Below are 20566 nucleotides of genomic sequence, written 5' to 3' on the forward strand. Positions count from 1 at the left end.
TATCTATCCTAGACGATTTCTATAATATTTCATTTATTCTAGATCTGAGGACTGCTATCGATGCATGGTTATACATCCGAAACATCCAAGTGTTCTTCAATATAAAGAAAGTAAGTATATCATTTTAAAGCGAAATAGGATTTAAATTATTTTCCTAACGATTTTAAAATATCGAGTTTAAAATTAAATTATTAGATACGAGATGTTTTTTAAGTAAGTACCGTTTTGCGATTCCGCCGCCGCAGCGCTACGGTCGGCGTTCCGCGCATGAGCGCTGGTTACCTACATCTCTTGTCTACGCACTGACGCCATTACAGTCTGATTCTTCATTGTATACTTGTTTACTCCAGTGTTTAAGATGCCTCCAACAATCGTGAGTCACGCTGATTGTGAAGTACGGGCTGTTATACGATTTCTTAGTGCTAAAGGCGTAAAACCGATCGATATTCATCGTGAGATCGTTAAAGTTTACGGACAAAACATTATGAGTGATGGAATGGTAAGGAAATGGGTGATAAAAATTTAAAGATGGCCGCACAAATGTGCATGATGAAGAACGGAGTGGGCGTCCTTCGGTCGTTAATGAAAATTTGTTGCAGAAAGTGGACGAAAAGGTGAGAGAAAGCAGACGCTTTACAATTTCATCATTGTCCGACAGCTTTCCTCAGTATTCTCGTAGTGTTTTGTATCGCATTGTTACCGAGAACTTGAATTACCGGAAATTGTGTTCACGTTGGGTTCCAAAAATGTTGACGGATTTGCACAAAACCCAACGTTTAGGCAGTGCATTGACTTTCCTTGAGCGGTACCACAGTGAAGGTGAAGATTTTTTAGACCAAATTTTTACTGGTGACGAAACGTGGGTGGCCTACGTCACACCAGAATCGAAACAACAATCCATGGAATGGCGATATTCATCATCACCCAAAAGAGTGAAGTTTAAGCAAACAATTTCTGCCCGGAAAATCATGTGCACAGTTTTTTGGGACAGAAAAGGAGTATTGCTAGTGGAGTTTCTGCCTCGTAATGAGACAATCAATGCAGCGTCTTATTGTGAGGCATTGAAAAATCTGCGTCGTGCAATCCAGAACCAAAGACGTGGCAAGTTGAGTAAGGGTACCGTTTTGCTGCATGACAATGCCCGTCCACATGTGGCTAATCAGACCAAAGATCTCATCAAATCATTTAAATGGGAAACTCTAGATCATCCTCCATACAGCCCTGATCTGGCGCCCAGCGACTACCATTTGTTCCAGCACTTGAAGAAACACCTGGGCGGTCAGCGTCTTCAAGACGATAACGAAGTCAAAACATTTGTGATGCAGTGGTTAACAAGTCAGGCGGCAGAATTTTATCAGGAGGGTATTCAAAAACTGGTGACACGTTATGACAAGTGTCTCAATATTCACGGAAATTATGTAGAAAAGTAGATTAAGGTACAGGCTTTTATGTAAAAATAAAATTATTGCCATATCTTTGCACGTCTTTGTACACAAAAATATTTTTAATCTAATAATTTATTGTGTTAAATACCAAAACCACTATTTATTGTTTTAAATTTTCTTATATTCCGCTTTTATAAAGAATAGGTAATTTGCTGATTGCCAGCATGAAATTAAAGTGCCAGTTTATAAAGAAAATGAATATGTTATATGATGAATATGTTATAGGACAAAACATAATATATGATTATTAATATATTTTTTATCTTAAGCCTTTAACGAAACAATACTAATATATATTTTTTATTTTTAGCCTTTTGTGAACCGATGAAAGGTTCTTTAGCAGAAATATGCCAAATGATAACTGGAGACGCCCCTTTGTACAGTCTTTTTAGAAAACATCCAGAAGCTAAGCCAATTAATTGCCCTTTTAAAAGTGCTCCATTTACATTTAGCTACAATAGAATGACAGGTGATTGTAGTAATCCTCCTAGTAAAGCTGAAAGTTGTACTGACGATTCAAGGTTGGTACTTAAGTACCAAGCTTGTCCAGATGTTCCTTCTACGGAAAGTAACGGTAAGTGATATTACTTTTCTGGATTTTTTTCTTTTTTTCTTTGTTTTTCTTTTGGACTTGTGTATACGACAGGTATACGACATCGTAATGATTAAAAGATGTTCAATAAAGAATATTAACCTTATTACTCAAAGTAAGCCATACGTAGGACTAAAAGTAAAACCAAATTCTACTACTATTAACAAATTAATAAAATATATGTTGTTGGTCTTTGAGTACATAGTTTATTATATTTTAGTTGAAGAATTAGTTTGCTTGGCAACATGGAAAGAAGGGTCAACTAGATATCTTATCGGTAAACTATCTCAACCAAATAGACGTAGTTCTACTGATGAAGACCAATATCGCTGCTTTATATATCAAAGAAGTACGGAAAATGGAAAAACAATCTATAATGTTGCCCAATCTGGAGATGCCACGTGCACAGGCTTAGATGCGACCGCTTTTGAAGGCAGCAGAACTATGAAACTAACAACAGGTAACGTTATTGTGTTATTTTTTTTATTATTTAAAGATTTAATTTCAAATAACCGTAGTTATACTTTTTAAAAGTATTTTTCTACAAAATTAAAAGAATTTGTCCGAATACTCTACATTACATACTTAGTCAAACCCAACAGGCTTTGTATAGTAAAACTATTATGTTTGTTATTTGGAGGTAATTACCTCTACTATTTATGATCTATCTTGCATATTTACTGTTAATGTTTGTTTAGGTGCTGGTATTATTTTTATATGGAAATAGGTTACATGTTAAATGTAATTAATATCAATATTGTGTGTATGCAATCAAATTACGGTACCTGTGATGTTGAACTACTGCTTCTGCTTCTTCCACAGTGCACTGGGGGAACTCAGGGGGCAGAATCTTCTTAAAGTTGCGTGGTTGATTTTACACACAAATTGGAGTGTTTATCGCGCTGATCTATACAAGACTGAGGTGCGTGTAGTCCGTCCTAAGTCTTATAGGGGCGGTGCGTACAGGACCGTATTAATTTACGTATATAATACATAACCACGTTAATTAAAGAATTGAATATAAAATAAAATAATAAGAGATACTTAATAAAAAAATTAGAATATTTGTGGAGGGACGTAACATTCCCACCCACCAAAATGCATATTTGCATTTTCAGTCAATATATGGCAGAGGGCATAGCTTCACCAAAGGTCGCCTAAGTTCACCTTTCGCGGTTTGTACGATAGCTACGCGAGCAATACCATGTTGACCGAAAATTAAAGTTTTAATTCGACCCATTTGCCATTGTAAGGGAGGCTTGGTCTCATTACGTATAAGTACGAGTGTACCTATATTAGGATTACCCTCATTTTTATGCCACTTTGTGCGTTGATGAAGAGTATATAAATATTCTCTGCTCCATCTTTGCCAAAAGTCTTCATGTAATCGTTGCAGCAATTGCCAACGACTTAGTCTATTTAAATGAACATCACTGTAATCCAGATCGGGAATTATCTTTAAAGGCTCTAGTGTAAGAAAATGTCCAGGTATTAACACTGAAAAATTATTTGGATCATTACTGACAGAACCTGTGAAATTATGACATTCTACAACGGATAGAAAACAACCGAAAATATATTAGTGTGATTTGACCCTTGAAAGAGCTTTAACAAACCTTTTTTTTTCTAGTTTAGTTAGTTGTTTTAATGTTAAGTTATCGTAGAGTTTTCATAACATCATAAAAACCTACAAGTTGTTTTGTGTAAGTAGTTGACGAGTTTCATTTGCCAATTATTGACCAATCAAACCTCTGCAATTCAACCATTGAATATTATATATATATATATATATATATATATATATATATATATATATATATATATATATATATATATATATATATATTGTAACGAAATAGCCCATCTCCGATACGTCATAATTCTTAGAAGGACGAATCTAGAAAACGTAAGAAACGGCATGTCAATAGCGCCCGTCCTTCGGACGGGAGACAATTAGAGGTGGGACAACGCCAGAATGTTCTCGAAAAGTAACTTTATTATATATATGTAACGTTGTTAGGAGTGAGTTTAGTTGATAAGAGAGTACCGAACTGTAAAGTTATAAATAAATATATGTATATAAATTCGAACCGCTCGTTTTATTTAATCACGCTACAGTGGTGTTACGGTGTGAGATTTGCAAATAAATTCAGCAGTGATTTTTGAAAAAAAACTTTTGAACTTTTGAAAAGTATTATTCGTCGGGAACATCCGCGTAGTTCGGTTGTGATCTTCGTATAAAAGAACATTTAAAAAGTACGTGTGTACCTGACCAAAGATGCTGCTAGTAGAACTTTCAGTAAAACAGTTGCGTGAGCAGCTAGAAGAACGCGATGAAGACTGCAGTGGGTCCAAGAAGATACTCCAAGAACGACTGAAGACTGTGCTTAACAAGAATGGAGAAGACCCAGAGACATTTCAGTTTCAATCAGCAGAAGAAGCAGTTTTAACGAAAATAATTGATGGAAAATTTGAGAATGTCTCGCAAATGATTGAAGAGAGTTCTAGAAAGAATGATGAGAATGTTTCCAAAAGATTCGACGAGACTTCACAAATTATTAAAGAAGTAGCTAGACAAAACGACGAGAAATTCGAAAATATGTCTAGAAGATTCGACGAAGTATGTAATGAAAACAATGAGAAATTTGAAGAAGTCTCAAGAACATTCGATAAAGTAGAAGAGAAGATCAAAGAATTAGAGACCATGATAACTAACACAAAAGTGCTACCACCAGTTAATACAATAGCCTTAGATCCGGTAGTGAAAGAAGAATCACCTAGAGACGAAACGACACATAATATGAGATTCAAATTGCCACCATTTGATGGAAAGTCTTCTTGGTCCATATACCTTAGACAATTTGAAGCTATTGCGACAGCCAATCATTGGACAGAACAAGAAAAAGCTGTTTCCTTGACTGCTGCTTTACGAGGTGATGCTGCAGATATCCTAAGATCGATTCCTAAGGGTCAAGAAAAATGTTACCAGACCTTGTTTACCCGACTAGACAAACGTTATGGAGATGCCCTTCTACAACAAGTCTACAAGGCGCAACTAAGAAGTAGAATTCAACGAGCAAGTGAAAATTTGCAAGAGTTTGAAGCAGATGTTGCTCGTATAGTGCGGTTGGCTTATCCGGAGGTACCAGACAACATTTTAGAAGAGATTGCTGTAGATACTTTCGTCAATGGGATAAAAGAAAGTGAATTACAGAAAGCTTTACGACTAGCAAGACCGAAAGTTCTAGATGAAGCGCTCGCTATTGCCTTGGAACATGAAACAGCTAGTCAAACTTCACGGAGTCATCGAGTAAGAACCATTGAAGAAGGCGACGAACCAAACGATGAACGTTTGGAAGAAATGGTACGAAAAGTAGTTCGTGCCACGATGCCGAAGAGACGCGAGCCCAGATGTTGGAATTGCGGTGACGTAGGTCATATTCGCCGTAATTGCAAGAAAATGATACAACAGTCGGAAAACTAGAACGGGTCGACAACAAGGGGCAACTGCCGACCTCGAGAAACACAGCCCCCATAGTAACTGTGAACATTACGTCCTCAGGTGGAATTCATAGCTTGTACATAGAGGGTCGTATCAATAATAAATGTAGATCGTTTTTGGTAGATACAGGTGCAACGAGAACTATTGCACGGCCAGAAGTAATACGAGACCATCTTAAATTATTGCCTGCAACAGTAAAGCTTAGAACAGCAACTGGTGAGATAATTAATACATATGGCGAGGCTAATATGTCAGTATCCATTGGCCAGACCACAGTGAAACATACAGTATTAATTGCAGAGATCTCCGATGAGTTCATATTGGGGATGGATTTACTAAGGAAAGTTGGGGCTGTATTGAATGTCAAAGATGGAGTTCTCGAGATCAGTGGTGAAGAGTTGCCGTTTCATGAAGACAAAGAAGATGTTATCAGCTTAATAACTACTTGTGACGTAACAATACCCGGTAATAGTGAGAAAATTTTGATGACCAGACCTGATGGTTACTGCCGAGAGGGAAGTTTAAGGATGGTCGAAGATGAGAATAATGCCGAGTTCCTAACAGCAAAAGCTTTGGTGAGAATTCGAGATGTCGTTCCTGTAAGAGTTATGAATTTAAAGGGAACTGCTATTAAGTTAAGTAAAAGAACTTTGATTGGACAGTGTGTTCCCGTGGCTTCGATTTGTTCCATGAATACTAATGAGAAACCGTCGAAATCTAAGTATCCAAAGGAGCTTGTTGAGACGATGATTAAAACGTGCCAAGATCTTGATGATGAACGAACTAAAAAAGTGAAGTCTATGCTGATAGAATTTCAAGATGTTTTTGCCATGGATAAGAAGGATAATGGCAAAACAAGCATAGTAAAGCATAAAATTAATACCGGAGACGCTCAGCCAATCAGACAACAACCTAGACGACTTCCATTTGCGAAAAGAGATGAAGCCGAAGACATCATCAAAGATATGAACAAACAAGGGGTAATTGAACCATCAAACAGTCCATGGACATCACCAGTAGTCCTAGTAAAAAAGAAAGATGGTTCAACACGTTTTTGTATTGACTACCGACAGCTCAATGCAGTAACTAAAAAAGATAGTTATCCTTTGCCCAGAATAGACGATACTTTGGATACACTTTCTGGTTCTCGTTGGTTCTCCACACTCGATCTGAAAAGTGGATATTGGCAAGTAGACATGGAGCCAGCCGATCGTGAAAAAACCGCATTCTCGATAGGATCAGGGCTTTGGCAGTTTACAGTTATGCCCTTTGGTTTATGTAATGCCCCGGCCACATTTGAAAGATTAATGGATGCAGTTTTAAGAGGTCTAACATGGAAAACATGCCTGGTTTATTTGGATGATGTAATTGTAGTTGGAAGATCCTTCGATGAACATGCCAATAACCTAACAGAAGTCTTCCAACGATTGCGGGCAGCGAATCTGAAGTTGAGTCCGAAGAAATGTCACTTGTTTCGACGAGAAGTGAAGTACTTGGGACATATTGTAGCAGGTAATGGTGTAACAGCTGATCCTGAAAAACTTGCAGCAATTAAGGATTGGCCAGTACCAAGAGATAAACACGAAATTAGAAGTTTTCTTGGCCTATGTACATATTACCGACGTTTTGTCAAAGGATTTGCCAACATCTCCAAGCCATTAACAAAGTTGACAGAAGAAGGCAAAGAATATACATGGAGCGAAGAGTGTCAAAGAGCTTTCGAACACTTACAAATGGCTCTGATCAGCGCACCGATTTTAAGCTACCCTAGACAGGCAGGAAAATTTGTGTTGGACACAGATGCAAGCAACAGTGCAATAGGAGCTGTTCTTTCCCAAATCCAAGATGGGCAGGAGAAGGTCATCGCTTACTTTAGCAAAGTCTTGTCAAAACCAGAAAGAAACTATTGCGTTACCAGGAGAGAATTGCTAGGCGTAGTGAAGGCTTGTGAGCATTTCCATAAATACTTGTATGGCAGAAAGTTTCTTCTTCGCACGGATCACGCTGCTCTAAAATGGCTCCTACAATTTCGTAATCCAGAGGGCCAGATGGCAAGATGGTTAGAACGATTACAAGAATATGATTACGAGATCGAACACAGGGCTGGCAGAGTTCATTCAAATGCTGATGCCCTTTCGAGACGGCCGTGCAGTGCAAATTGTAATCACTGTCTTAAATTAGAAGAACGACTTTGCCCCGTGAGACGAACCACCGTCATTAATGATCAATGGCAGCCTCAACAGCTACAAGACGCTCAAGCAGATGATCCATGTATAAAAAGAGTATTGGATTGGATGCGTCGAAGTGAAAGACCTTCTTGGCAAGACATTAGTGCATGTAGTCCAGAAGTCAAGTGTTACTGGAGCCAATGGAATTGCCTAATGCTGAAAGATGATCTTCTGTATAGAACCTTTGAGAACGATGATGGTACAGATACTAAGCTTCAGTTGATTGTACCTAAAAGTAAAGTGTCAGAAGTTTTGCGTCAGTTGCATGACGGTGCATCAGGTGGACACTTTGGTATCACGAAGACTCTGCAAAAGGTTCGAGAACGGTTCTATTGGGTGAACTGTAAAGATGATGTAAGAAGATGGTGCCGGAAATGTGAACTGTGTGCAACCAGTAATGGTCCAGCTGGTAAAAAGAGGGCACCCATGAGACAGTACAATGTTGGTAGTCCTATGGAAAGAGTAGCAATCGACATTGCAGGTCCACTTCCAGAGACAAATGATGGAAATAAATATATCCTGGTAGCCATGGATTATTTTACGAAATGGACTGAGGCTTATGCGATACCAAATCAAGAAGCTGCTACCGTTGCAGAGGTACTTGTTAAAGAATTCTTTAGCCGATTTGGTGTTCCCTTGGAGATCCACTCCGACCAAGGGCGAAACTTCGAGTCAACTCTTTTCCAAAACGTTTGTAAATTGATTGGTGTCAATAAGACCAGAACGACACCCCTGCATCCTCAATCAGATGGAATGGTCGAGAGAATGAACCGAACAATGGGTAAACACCTATCCAAGGTTGTATCAGAACATCAAAGAGATTGGGACCAGCATATTCATTTATTCCTAATGGCCTACCGCTCGGCCGTGAATGAAACTACAGGCCAGACTCCAACCTGCCTGATGTTAGGTCGTGAAGTTCGTTTACCCTGCGACCTAGAGTTTGGCTGCAGACCTTCCGAAGAACATGTTGCCAGCGAAGATTATGTCGACCGCCTGAAGTTAAGAATGAACAACATTCATGAACTTGCCCGACAACACATCCAGATAGCCAGTGACAGAATGAAAGATCAATATGATTCTCGATGCAAGAGTGAAAGCTATGAAGTAGGTGATCTTGTTTGGCTTTATAATCCACAACGTCGTCGAGGCTTGTCTCCCAAACTACAAAGACAATGGGAAGGTCCGTATGAAATTAAAAAGAAAATAAATGACGTAATATACCGAATTAAGAAGTTGCCGAAAAGTAAACCAAAAGTAGTTCACATAAATCGTCTTGCACCATATGCTGGCTCAAATGAAACAGAAGAAGCACGAACCCTTCAACATGAGATCAAAGATGACCGGCGACCAAGTTTTAATGAGTTTATGACAAATTACGCAGAGAGAAAGAGTGCTAGATTCGGCGTAACCACAGAAGTTCAGCAGGATCTTTTTAGTGTTCCGCATAACGTCTCTCTAGCCCACTGTGTTGCTCAAGATCTTGAGATGACTAAAGGAATCTCATCCGTATTTTATAAGAAATTCGGTCGTTTGGACGAGTTAAAAAAACAGCAGCCTAAAGTTGGAAGAGTAATGAGATTAGAAGATGGTTCTCGATCTTTGCTGTATATGGTGACCAGGAAGTCGTATACAGACAGGGCAAGCTACGAGGACATATGGCGTGCTCTAACTAATTTGAAGAAAATTGTGTGCAATTACGACATCAAGAATTTGGCCTTACCCAAGATAGGCCATGCACTAGATAATCTGGACTGGAAGATTGTCAGAAGCATGCTTGAAGTGATCTTCCGAGAAACCGGTGTAAGAATTACTGTGTGTTGCATTAACCCGATGAAATCGTATCCTTCAAAGTCAGTAGACTGTTATTTCTTTCTAAAGGGTTCATGCAGAGCTGGAGAGTCCTGTAAATTCCGCCATCCTGTGCCTACATATAGAGTTGCTGATCGGGACGATCAGATTTAAGAGGGGAGCAGTGTAACGAAATAGCCCATCTCCGATACGTCATAATTCTTAGAAGGACGAATCTAGAAAACGTAAGAAACGGCATGTCAATAGCGCCCGTCCTTCGGACGGGAGACAATTAGAGGTGGGACAACGCCAGAATGTTCTCGAAAAGTAACTTTATTATATATATGTAACGTTGTTAGGAGTGAGTTTAGTTGATAAGAGAGTACCGAACTGTAAAGTTATAAATAAATATATGTATATAAATTCGAACCGCTCGTTTTATTTAATCACGCTACAATATATATATATATATATATATATATATATATATATATATATATATATATATATATATATATATATATATATATATATAGTAAACTCTTAAATATTGGGGAAATCTGCAAGAAAGACTCTAATGTGTATCAATTGTTTCGCCGAACGTTTTCGCCAAAGAGAATTAATTTGGCTTCTTCAGGGCTGAAAGAGAATAAATTATAATTAGCTACCATATATTATCTATTAAAACATTATTGATCTTACCGTAACTTAGAATTGTAGAGTTAGAATATTAAAAAACTTTGCTAGTAACATAGTGGTGTTTTTTGTTACTATGTGCAAAAAAAGTTTTTTATAAGGTTCGAAATGTATGGTAGCTTTGAACTTGACACGTAAAGGCTTACCCAAGGTTAATCGAAAAACCCAATGTAACTACATTTAAAAGGAGGTAATTCTTTGAATTGTCGGCAATAACTAAATTTTTTATTTTTAGACAGTTAAAAGTGAGGTTCTGTTTGAGCCAGAACGCAAGCGCTGACAACTTCATTATTAGTTCGTATGAATCTTTATGTCGTTAAGGTTCATTGGTAAGAAACGAATGAATTTAAATTCCAGTAAAGGGAAATATTATTTTGATTTTCTTTATTTAATTATATTATATTGTTCATGTACTATTGAATCTTATTGAGATGTATCTAAGAAAAGCAAGGGAATGTTATATATTTTTTGTTAATGAAAATTAATTATAAAGGTATGTTAATTGTTAATGGATATATCAGTCAAGTTAGTTATCTGTGATATAGTATTGTTCTTGGTATCTGATTTAAGTAACAGGTGGTATATATCGCTTAGATTCTTGATGTCACTCTTAACATTAATGGAGAAATCGTTAAGGAAAATATAAGACATTTCAATGAACTCTCTTTTAGATTTATTGTTCTCACGGTGGAGAATTGTGGTGTTGGTATAGTCCATGAGATGACCAGTGGAATGGACATGTTTGGCTAATGCACAACGGTCAGGGTGAAGTCGAGAATCACTTTTGTGTAGTGTAATACGTGATTTCAATAATTGAGATGTTTGACCGATGTAGGAATTGTTGCAAGAGAGACATGGTCAACAATTCCTACATCGGTCAAACATCTCAATTATTGAAATCACGTATTACACTACACAAAAGTGATTCTCGACTTCACCTTGACCGTTGTGCATAAATCTAAAAGAGAGTTCATTGAAATGTCTTATATTTTCCTTAACGATTTCTCCATTAATGTTAAGAGTGACATCAAGAATCTAAGCGATATATACCACCTGTTACTTAAATCAGATACCAAGAACAATACTATATCACAGATAACTAACTTGACTGATATATCCATTAACAATTAACATACCTTTATAATTAATTTTCATTAACAAAAAATATATAACATTCCCTTGCTTTTCTTAGATACATCTCAATAAGATTCAATAGTACATGAACAATATAATATAATTAAATAAAGAAAATCAAAATAATATTTCCCTTTACTGGGATTTAAATTCATTCGTTTCTTACCAATGAACCTTAACGACATAAAGATTCATACGAACTAATAATGAAGTTGTCAGCGCTTGCGTTCTGGCTCAAACAGAACCTCACTTTTAACTGTCTGAAAATCAAAAATTTAGTTATTGCCGACAATTCAAAGAATTACCTCCTTTTAAATGTAGTTACATTGGGTTTTTCGATTAACCTTGGGTAAGCCTTTACGTGTCAAGTTCAAAGCTACCATACATTTCGAACCTTATAAAAAACTTTTTTTGTACATAGTAACAAAAAACACCACTATGTTACTAGCAAAGTTTTTTAATATTCTAACTCTACAATTCTAAGTTACGGTAAGATCAATAATGTTTTAATAGATAATATATGGTAGCTAATTATAATTTATTCTCTTTCAGCCCTGAAGAAGTCAAATTAATTCTCTTTGGCGAAAACGTTCGGCGAAACAATTGATACACATTAGTCTTTCTTGCAGATTTCCCCAATATTTAAGAGTTTACTATTTAACTAATCTGCAAAGATTAAATTTCTTTTCTTTATATATATATATATATATATATATATATATATATATATATATATATATATATATATATATATGACATAAACGTTAGTAAAATATAACAAAATAGTGTGAACAGGGTACCCTAAGTGTCAATGTAACAAATAGGGATAAGGGAATTATTAAAATGCGCGGCTAAATGAAACAAAGAGGCATAATGCATGAGAGTGACTACTAGAAGACTCAAGGATAGGATCGATCAATTTGCATGCCTGTAAAAGACAGTAGAGTCATGTACCCAAGGTGTGACGAATCCTTACTGAAAGTAAAGATTTAGGCGGCAGGGAAGTATATAGAATATACTTCGCCAAGTTATGACCCATATGACGAACAAGAAATCCTTTGGGTACGTGTAAAGAATAAAAAAAGAGTATTAAAATAAAATATTATTACATGTCTAACCCCATTTAATAATATCAAAATGAACCCTATTTACAACGATAAAAATAGTTTTTTTTTTAATCCTCGACCTTTTAAAATTGGTTAATAATTCTCATCTAGTTGCGCTAATAAACCATATATTATAAGTATACAGAGGGAAATATTTTGAAAAAATTCTCCCTAGGGTAGTTTATTTATAAAGCTTCAATTAAAATAGAGCAGTACCTTGACAAGGTACCCCATGTATGATACTTATTCGATAATAAGCAGACTAATAAAATTTAAATTCAAAAAGGAAAAAAAAAACAAAGACCTTAAAAGGTTTTAAAATATTTCGTAAGTTCAGTGTAAGTTAATGACAAAAAAATACTAAAAATTGAATTCTGGAAACCGAATAATGATCATACAGCCGTTTACTGTCTAGGGCCAATATATCCGGTAATAACAGTATTAATATGACTAATAAATATAAAACAATATTATAGTAATCTTATAGCAAAACCGATGATGTGTTCCTGTAGGTCGATTCCGAAGTTGGATGGTGAGGAACAAGGAATTCCCAAATGGTCCAGCCCAATCTCCTCTATCAGGGCGTGGTCATGTAAAGAGACAGAGGCTTACCCGGTCTGGAATTGGGATTGAATTCTGAGGGGAGAAATCCCAAACGAAAATGATAACCAAAAACAAATTCTTTGCAAATTGATCTCCAAAATTAATTTGAAGTTGATTCTCCAGTACCTTAGTGACCGGCTAAAAAATAAACTTCTTATTTACTCTATTGTTCTTTCTTCATTTGAAAAGGGTTTTTATAGGGTATTGAAATAAAACGGAATGAACGAAAAGGAGAAAAAGTCTTACACAAAAACTGATATGTTTCACAACGATCTTGTGACATATTAGTAATATTTTAAATAAAATAGAAGCTGAATAATAATTAAATTTAATTTTAAGTTAGAAGATTATTTAGCGAAACTAAGGAATTTTACTAGAAATACATTTTAATAATGGAAAATAAAATAAAATCTAAAAATTGGCCAAATGGCTGAACAGGAAACAAATCGTAACATTATCAAAATAAAGAAAAATATAAATTCGTTTTTCTCTTTCCCAAAATAACTTAAAATAACTCCTTCCAACCTGTTCAGTCTCATGTATTTTATCTTCTTAATATAAAAAACAAAATAGCACCACAGTTAGATTATGGTGTTAAGTATAACTCAATTTCTTTCCCTTAATTCATTAAATTTGCCGACACAACCTAAACTAGATCTTTACTCTTCAAAATTTCAGGCTGGAATGACCGACAGCACGTGGAACAATAAATCTTCTTCTTCTTCTTCCTCTGTATAAGCAATTCTGCTTGTTTATTGGAGGATTAATACCTCTATGGAAGGTTGTCACTCCATCTATTGCGCGGTCGTCCGATACTTCTTCTGCCGATTGGTGACTTATCTCTTGCTATTTTGACGACACGGATCTCCTCCATTCTGCTTATGTGGTTATTCCATTCTTTTTTTCTATTTTGTGTCCATTCATTTATACACTTTACGTTACATTTTCTTCTAATGCCTTCATTTTTCTTTCGATCTCTCAGCGTATTTCCTGTAATTCTTCTCAGTACTCTCATCTCTGCGGTTTCCAGTAGCCTTTGCGTTGTGGCTGTGTCAGGTCTTGTTTCTGAGGCGTATGTCATGATTGGTCTTACACCGGCTTTATAAATTCTTGACTTCATCTCAGTGTTAATGTGTCTGTTTCGCCATATAGTGTTATTAAGGCATCCTGCCAGTCTATTTGCTATTTGTACTTGATCTCTCACTTCTTTGTCCAGGTCTCCATAGCTAAACAGTGTAATTCCTAGGTATTTTATTGCCATTACTTGTTCAATACTGATGCCATCAATTTCTATTTTAGATCTGTTTGGTTCTTTGCTGACTACTATTGTTTTAGTTTTCTGAGATGAGATTCTAAGGTTACATATTAACATCGATCAGTTGTCCAGTCTCGACATAATGATTGTCCAGTGACTACTATTGGTTTCCGATACAACCAGAACTCCCAAATATAATTGATCACGCGTATAGGGGCGGTGTTGTGAATTATCTACCAAACAGGCGAACAGAACAAATTATGTTTATTTTTGCGAGGATAAATGATGAGACAAAGACAAAAAGTAACGCGTGTTAGAAATTTTTAAAAAACATTTTTAAAAATTTAATGTATTCCTAGAATTAAAGAGACTAGTGGGGGTCTAAATAATACCCCAAAGTTCTTTTTTAATTATTTACCTGAGAATGCACACAATCATCTACTTAATATATTTAATATTATTTGGACAGAACAGAAATTTCCAACAGCATGGAGATAATCTATTATAATACAAATATTAAAACCAAAATATTCCAAAACAGATCCTGAGTATTACAGACCAATTGCGCTAACAAGTACTGAATGCAAGCTATTATGAAAAAATTATCAATCGTCGTCTCCTTTGAATACTGGAAGATAGAAATATTATTATTCCCCAAAAAAGTGACTTCCGACAAAATAGATCAACTCTAGACAATATTATAGACCTAGACAGCATTGTATGTGAAGTCCTCTCCCTAAGTCAAAAATATATTGCAATATTCTTCGATATTGAAAGAGCTTTTGATACAGCCTGGCGCCACGGTATAATCAGATTACTGTACGATTTAGAAATTAAAGGATACTGCATTTATAAAAAAAACTTCGTAAAAGTTATATGCAAGTTCGAGTAAATGGTAACTTGTCGTCAAAAGTGGAAGTAGAAAATGGAATTCCTCAGGGATCTGTTATAAGTCCTACGAAATTTATAATTTAGTAAGTCCACGTTTCCGGCAACGTGTTGCCATTTTATGATCTCTAGTATCCTTAACGTTACGATGCCTGGTTCATTAAAGAGTTGGTATAATTCGAAATTAAATCTTTTGCGACACTGCCCTTGATCGTTTATAGCTCCAAATATTTTGCGGAGTATCTTACGCTCAAATATTCCCAGAAGTCTTTCATCCTTCTGCGTTAGAGTCCATGTTTCCGCCCCGTATGTGAGGACCGGCCTCAGCAGTGTTTTGTATACAATAATTTTAGTTTTTCTTTAGATATTTCTTCAGTAGAATTATTTTTGTAGTCCAAAGTATGCCCTATTTGTAAGGTTTATTTGTCCTTTAATTTGTTGGCTTGGTTTATTGGGAGTAGTTACTAACTAGCTAAGGTATGTGAAGCTGTCAACACGTATACAGGTATGACTTCCAAATGCTGTTTCCCGTTCGTCATTTGCTGTAGGATCCTTAGTAACTAATGTGTACTTGGTTTTGTCTTTGTTGATGACTAGACCGACCTGTTTCGCCGGTGTTTGTAATTCTAGAAAATAGTGAGAGTTTTCTGGAGATTTCTAAGTGCTAAACACCTCTGAGGGCAGGTTGAAAACATGTACCTTTTTGTATTATACAGTAATATATTAAGCATATCTTAAAACAGGCCAATATTTGACCTGTAACGTGTATTAATATGAAAAAAACTATAGTCTAATTTCGTAATTTTGCAAATTTTGACTTTTTTGAAAAATTTCTCTTTTTTTCTATATATATTTATAAATTAATCGGTAAAAAGGTGATTAAACATTTTATATAACTGTTATTGCTTATTATGGGTTAAATTAAAACAGTAACTAACGAGACTGTATTTCAGTGGACGATCAGCATAAGCGATGCAAATTTCCTGTTTGGATCACAGATCACCATACATGGCTAAGCTTAGATCATCATAAGACGTACAAGTTTTCACAGAGAAATGCTACTTTGAAGATTTTAGATGAAGAACCTCCCAAAATTAATAAAGTGCAACCAAATTATGCCTTTGCAGAGTTCGGTTTTCAATCTCAAGAACAAAGGAAACCGAACTCTGAAATGAGAGTTGTATGTCATGGAATCTTAGAACAACAAGAACAAAAAAAGGTGCAGATCGTAGCCCACGTTACTGCTGGATGGTAAGGCATTATTAAAATATTTTTTTATAATAATATAACATGTTCAATAGAATGTTAGACAAAACATCCTTATTATCTTGATAAATTAATTTTGTGAAAGTTCGGTAGAATCTTTTTGAAAATTACCAGTTTCTTACTATCAGATCAGACCACAATACTGACAGCTTATCCTGTGTGTGGAGGTTTGTCAAACATTTTCGTAATAATTTAATATACTAAAATGTTTGCGGATGAATTACCTTTAGGATTATTTTTATGACTATGCTTAATTAAGAAACCAATATTTTTTTGATTTATATATATATATATATATATATATATATATATATATATATATATATATATGTAAAAGATATAATCTTTTAGCGAAAGCCGCTATCGCTTTATTAAATTAAATGGCCAAATATATGACCTAGGAGGACAAATTCGTTAAACTTCCCGTGCTCGAATCGGTATCAATAAAGTGTTATGATCATTTCGGCCTAGCTCAGCCTCATCAGACACTTTGGGCTGATACAAATTCAAACTCGGAAAGTCCAACGAATGTCTCCCAAAACTTCACTACTGTTGTAGTACAACAGTACAACGGCAGTTGTTTACGGCAACTATAGACATAATATGCACTATTTTATTCGTACTTTTAGTTGAAGAATAGATTAAATTATTTCAAATGTACTAAATTATTAATCTCTAAAAATTTAAATTACAGTTCTGTCGTAGCTTGTCACAAATTCCTCAATTCGAGTCTGTTTCCGTTTAAAATATGGCGATCGCGTGTTGACAAACTTCAAAGGCGGTATTTGAGAGTGGGCATTCTGATTGTTATTTATTCTGTGCTTACGTTGGCATTAAGTAAATTCACTTAAAATTTTATCGTCCTATGTAGCCCGTAAGGGTTCTCTTAAATGTTTTAACATTAAAATAATATCCTTTTATAAAGGATATTTTTTTGTGATATATGCTATACAGCCGAGTATAGGAAATTAACTTTTCTTTGTAGACTTAAATAAATATCCTTAAGAACTAATAGATCTATAATATACAAGTGTAGGCTTTCACGGTCGGTCTCTTCTAATGAATAGGTAATTACTATTTTTATTGGAAATAAGCGACAATTTAAGTTTATATAAAATAAGTTTATTTTTGACGTTTTGATTTCCACTTCGGAAATCGTTCTCAACATACAAAATACTGATAAATTAAACAAATTTTGTTTTTTTGTTACTTGGTGAAAAATTCTTCTAATAATTTAATTTTATCTGTCTCATTCAATCATTCATATTAAATTCAGACATATATTATACATTTTAAAGTAGACGACTTTAAAATGATATTGCCAATATTGTTGAGTTGCTTTCCTGGAACGACTCTATTGTAAGATAGTTTATTTGATTACACTAAAATCAACCAGAAAAATCGTCTTCTTCTTCTTCTTCTTCTCCTTTTTATATAGACATGACTGTCTGTTTTTCAATGTGCCTCCAGTAAGTTGTCGTTCCATCATTTTCGTGGTCTTCCTCCTGTCGTCTTCCTATCGGGGAACCGTCTTTTGCCGTCTTTACTACTCTATTTGTTGTCATTCGGCTTATATGATCGTTCCATTCTACTTTTCTATTTCTTACCCAGTTCTTGATGTTCTCCACCTTGCATCTACGTCGTATATTTGTACTTATAGCTCTGTCCCATAGTGTCTTACCATAAATTTTTACAAATTTGCTGTTTTCATCTCTGCTGTTTCTAACATCCTTTTTGTCCTGTCTGTGTCCGGTCTTGTTTCTGCCGCGTATGTCTTATTGGTCTGATGACTGTTTTGTAAATTCTGCCTTTCGTTTCTTTCCTGATATTTTTATTTCTCCATATGGTTTCATTTAGGCGGCCTGCGGCTGTGTTTGCTCTATTCACTTGATCTTCCACTTCCGTTTCGAGCTTTCCGTAGCTAGATAATGTGATGCCTAGATATTTAAATTTTTTATCACTTGTGCTATTATGACATTCCAGCTCCAATTTACATCTTAGTAAATTTGCTGTTGTAACCATGCATTTTATATTTTTTGGGTAAATTAACATGTTAAATTTTCTGGCGGTTATATTAAATTGGTGCAGCATACGTTGTAAATCATCTACATTTTGAAAGAGTAGTATTGGGTCGACTGCATAGCAGATTATTTTAAGTTGTTTTTCTCCCATTTGGTATCCTTTTTTAGTTTTTACTTTTTTGATTATTTCATCCATAATCAGATTGAACAATAGTGGACTCAGGGAATCTCCCTGTCTTATCCTATCGCCAGATTCAATAGGATCGGTTAGTTCTTCTACTTTTACTTTTATTGTGTTGTTTTGGTAGATATTTTTGATCGTTTTGATTATTCCTAGAGGTATCTCTCTTGCGTACAGTAAGTGGATAACTTCTTTTAATTTGACCCGGTCAAATGCTTTCTTAAGGTCCACCAAACATAGATATGCCGGTTTGTTGTATTCTAATGATTTCTCTTGCACTAGGCTTATTATAAATATAGCGTCGGTGCATGATCTTCCCGACCTAACACCTTGTTGTTGTTCTGCTAGTGTTATAATTTTATTAAGTTTATTTGTTTTCACTTTGGTTGTTACTTTAGTGTTGTGTTTAATAAATTCCTCTGTAATTTTTCGGGTCCGATTTGTCTCCCTTTTTGAAGAGAGGTATTAGGATGCTTGATTTCCATTCTTGAAGAATTCTGTTTTGTTCTATTATTTTTTGGATTAGTTTTAATATTTGTTTGGTCAGATCCTCCATACTTTAGTAGTTTGTTCGGTATTCTGTACTCTCCTGGTAACTTTCTATTTTTTAATTTCCTTAATGCTTCCTTTGCCTCTTCCTCCTCAATATTTATTTCGTCGTCACCTCTGGTGTTGGTGGTTCATTATCGTCAGTTTTAGCAAATAGGGATCGAAAGTAGTCTACCCATTTTCCTTCTGAATGTGTTTCGTTTTTATTAGTTCGTTCATCTCTTTTCTTTGTCCTCTGATCATTCTCCATATTTCTTTTTGTGTTCCGTAGAAGTCATGTTCTATCTGTTTTGAGAAGCTCTGCCAGTGTTTCCTTTTTAATTGTCTATCTAAAGTATTCGTTTCATTTCTGATTCGTTTATAGTGGTTGTCTGCCTGTTGTGTTTGTTGTGTTCTGTATTGTAAAAAGGCTTCCTTCTTTTCTTCAGATTTTGTCTTCACTTCCTCTGTGCACCATGGTGTTTTCTTTTTTGATATGTTAGTGTTCGTTACTTTACTTTCTCCAAGTGATTCTGTTGCTGCATTAATTATGTTATTTTTGAGTTTTTCCCACCTTTCCTCAATGTTATCGTTTTCTAATATTTCATTCCCAGCGATCTTCTCTGATATTCTTTTCCTGTATAAGTATTCCGTGGATTCCGTATTTAGTCCTTCCACTTGGATTTTTGTTTGTGTAGGCGTTGCTCTCTTGAAGGGGAAGTATTTCAGGATGATTCTTATTTTACATAATACTAGACTATGGTCGCTACCTACATCTGCTGAGTTGAGGCATCTTAGCATATTGAGAAAAATCTTTAGAAATATCTTGAAAAAATCATAGCATATAATTTGGCGAGTATTCTCTAGTTAAAGTTGATTTCATGTAATCGAATGAAGTATCTTACAATAAAGTCGTCCCAGAAACGCAACTCATCAATATTGGCAATATCATTTTCGAGTCCTCTACTTTAAAATGTGTAATGTATGCCTGAATTTTTAATACGAATGAGTCAGATAAAATTATATTATAAGAAGGATTTTTCACCAAGTAACAAAAAACAAAATATGTATAATTTATTAATGTTTTGTATTTTGAGAATCGTCAAAAATAAACTTATTTTAAACTTAAATTGTGGCTTATTCCCAATAAACATAGTAATTGCATTAAGATGCCATAGGAAAATAGCATCACAACAATATTCATAATATTCATTTTAAGTAGTCTACTCCTACTCTTATTCTTGTGTGCTCAGTGATCGCTGATTGTCAACCGCCGAAAACACCCTACGGTAGATAGCTCAGGTAGTTACTAGTTGACGCATCGGCTTTG

At 35.2% G+C, this 20566-nt stretch overlaps 1 protein-coding gene across 2 annotated transcripts in view; it reads left to right on the plus strand.

The window, feature by feature from the left end:
• The window catches only part of LOC140434695 (uncharacterized), a 647172-nt gene that overhangs the window by 598356 nt on the left and 28250 nt on the right, over positions 1 to 20566 (plus strand). For both annotated transcript variants that reach the window (XM_072523141.1, XM_072523142.1), the window contains exons 3-6: positions 43 to 110; positions 1756 to 2019; positions 2258 to 2497; positions 16194 to 16491. In XM_072523141.1, coding sequence (XP_072379242.1) covers positions 43 to 110; positions 1756 to 2019; positions 2258 to 2497; positions 16194 to 16491 — 870 coding nt within the window. The remainder of the gene's footprint in view (positions 1 to 42; positions 111 to 1755; positions 2020 to 2257; positions 2498 to 16193; positions 16492 to 20566) is intronic.

Source organism: Diabrotica undecimpunctata, chromosome 2 (assembly GCF_040954645.1).
Source record: "Diabrotica undecimpunctata isolate CICGRU chromosome 2, icDiaUnde3, whole genome shotgun sequence".
NCBI classification, from domain to species: Eukaryota; Metazoa; Arthropoda; class Insecta; order Coleoptera; family Chrysomelidae; genus Diabrotica; species Diabrotica undecimpunctata.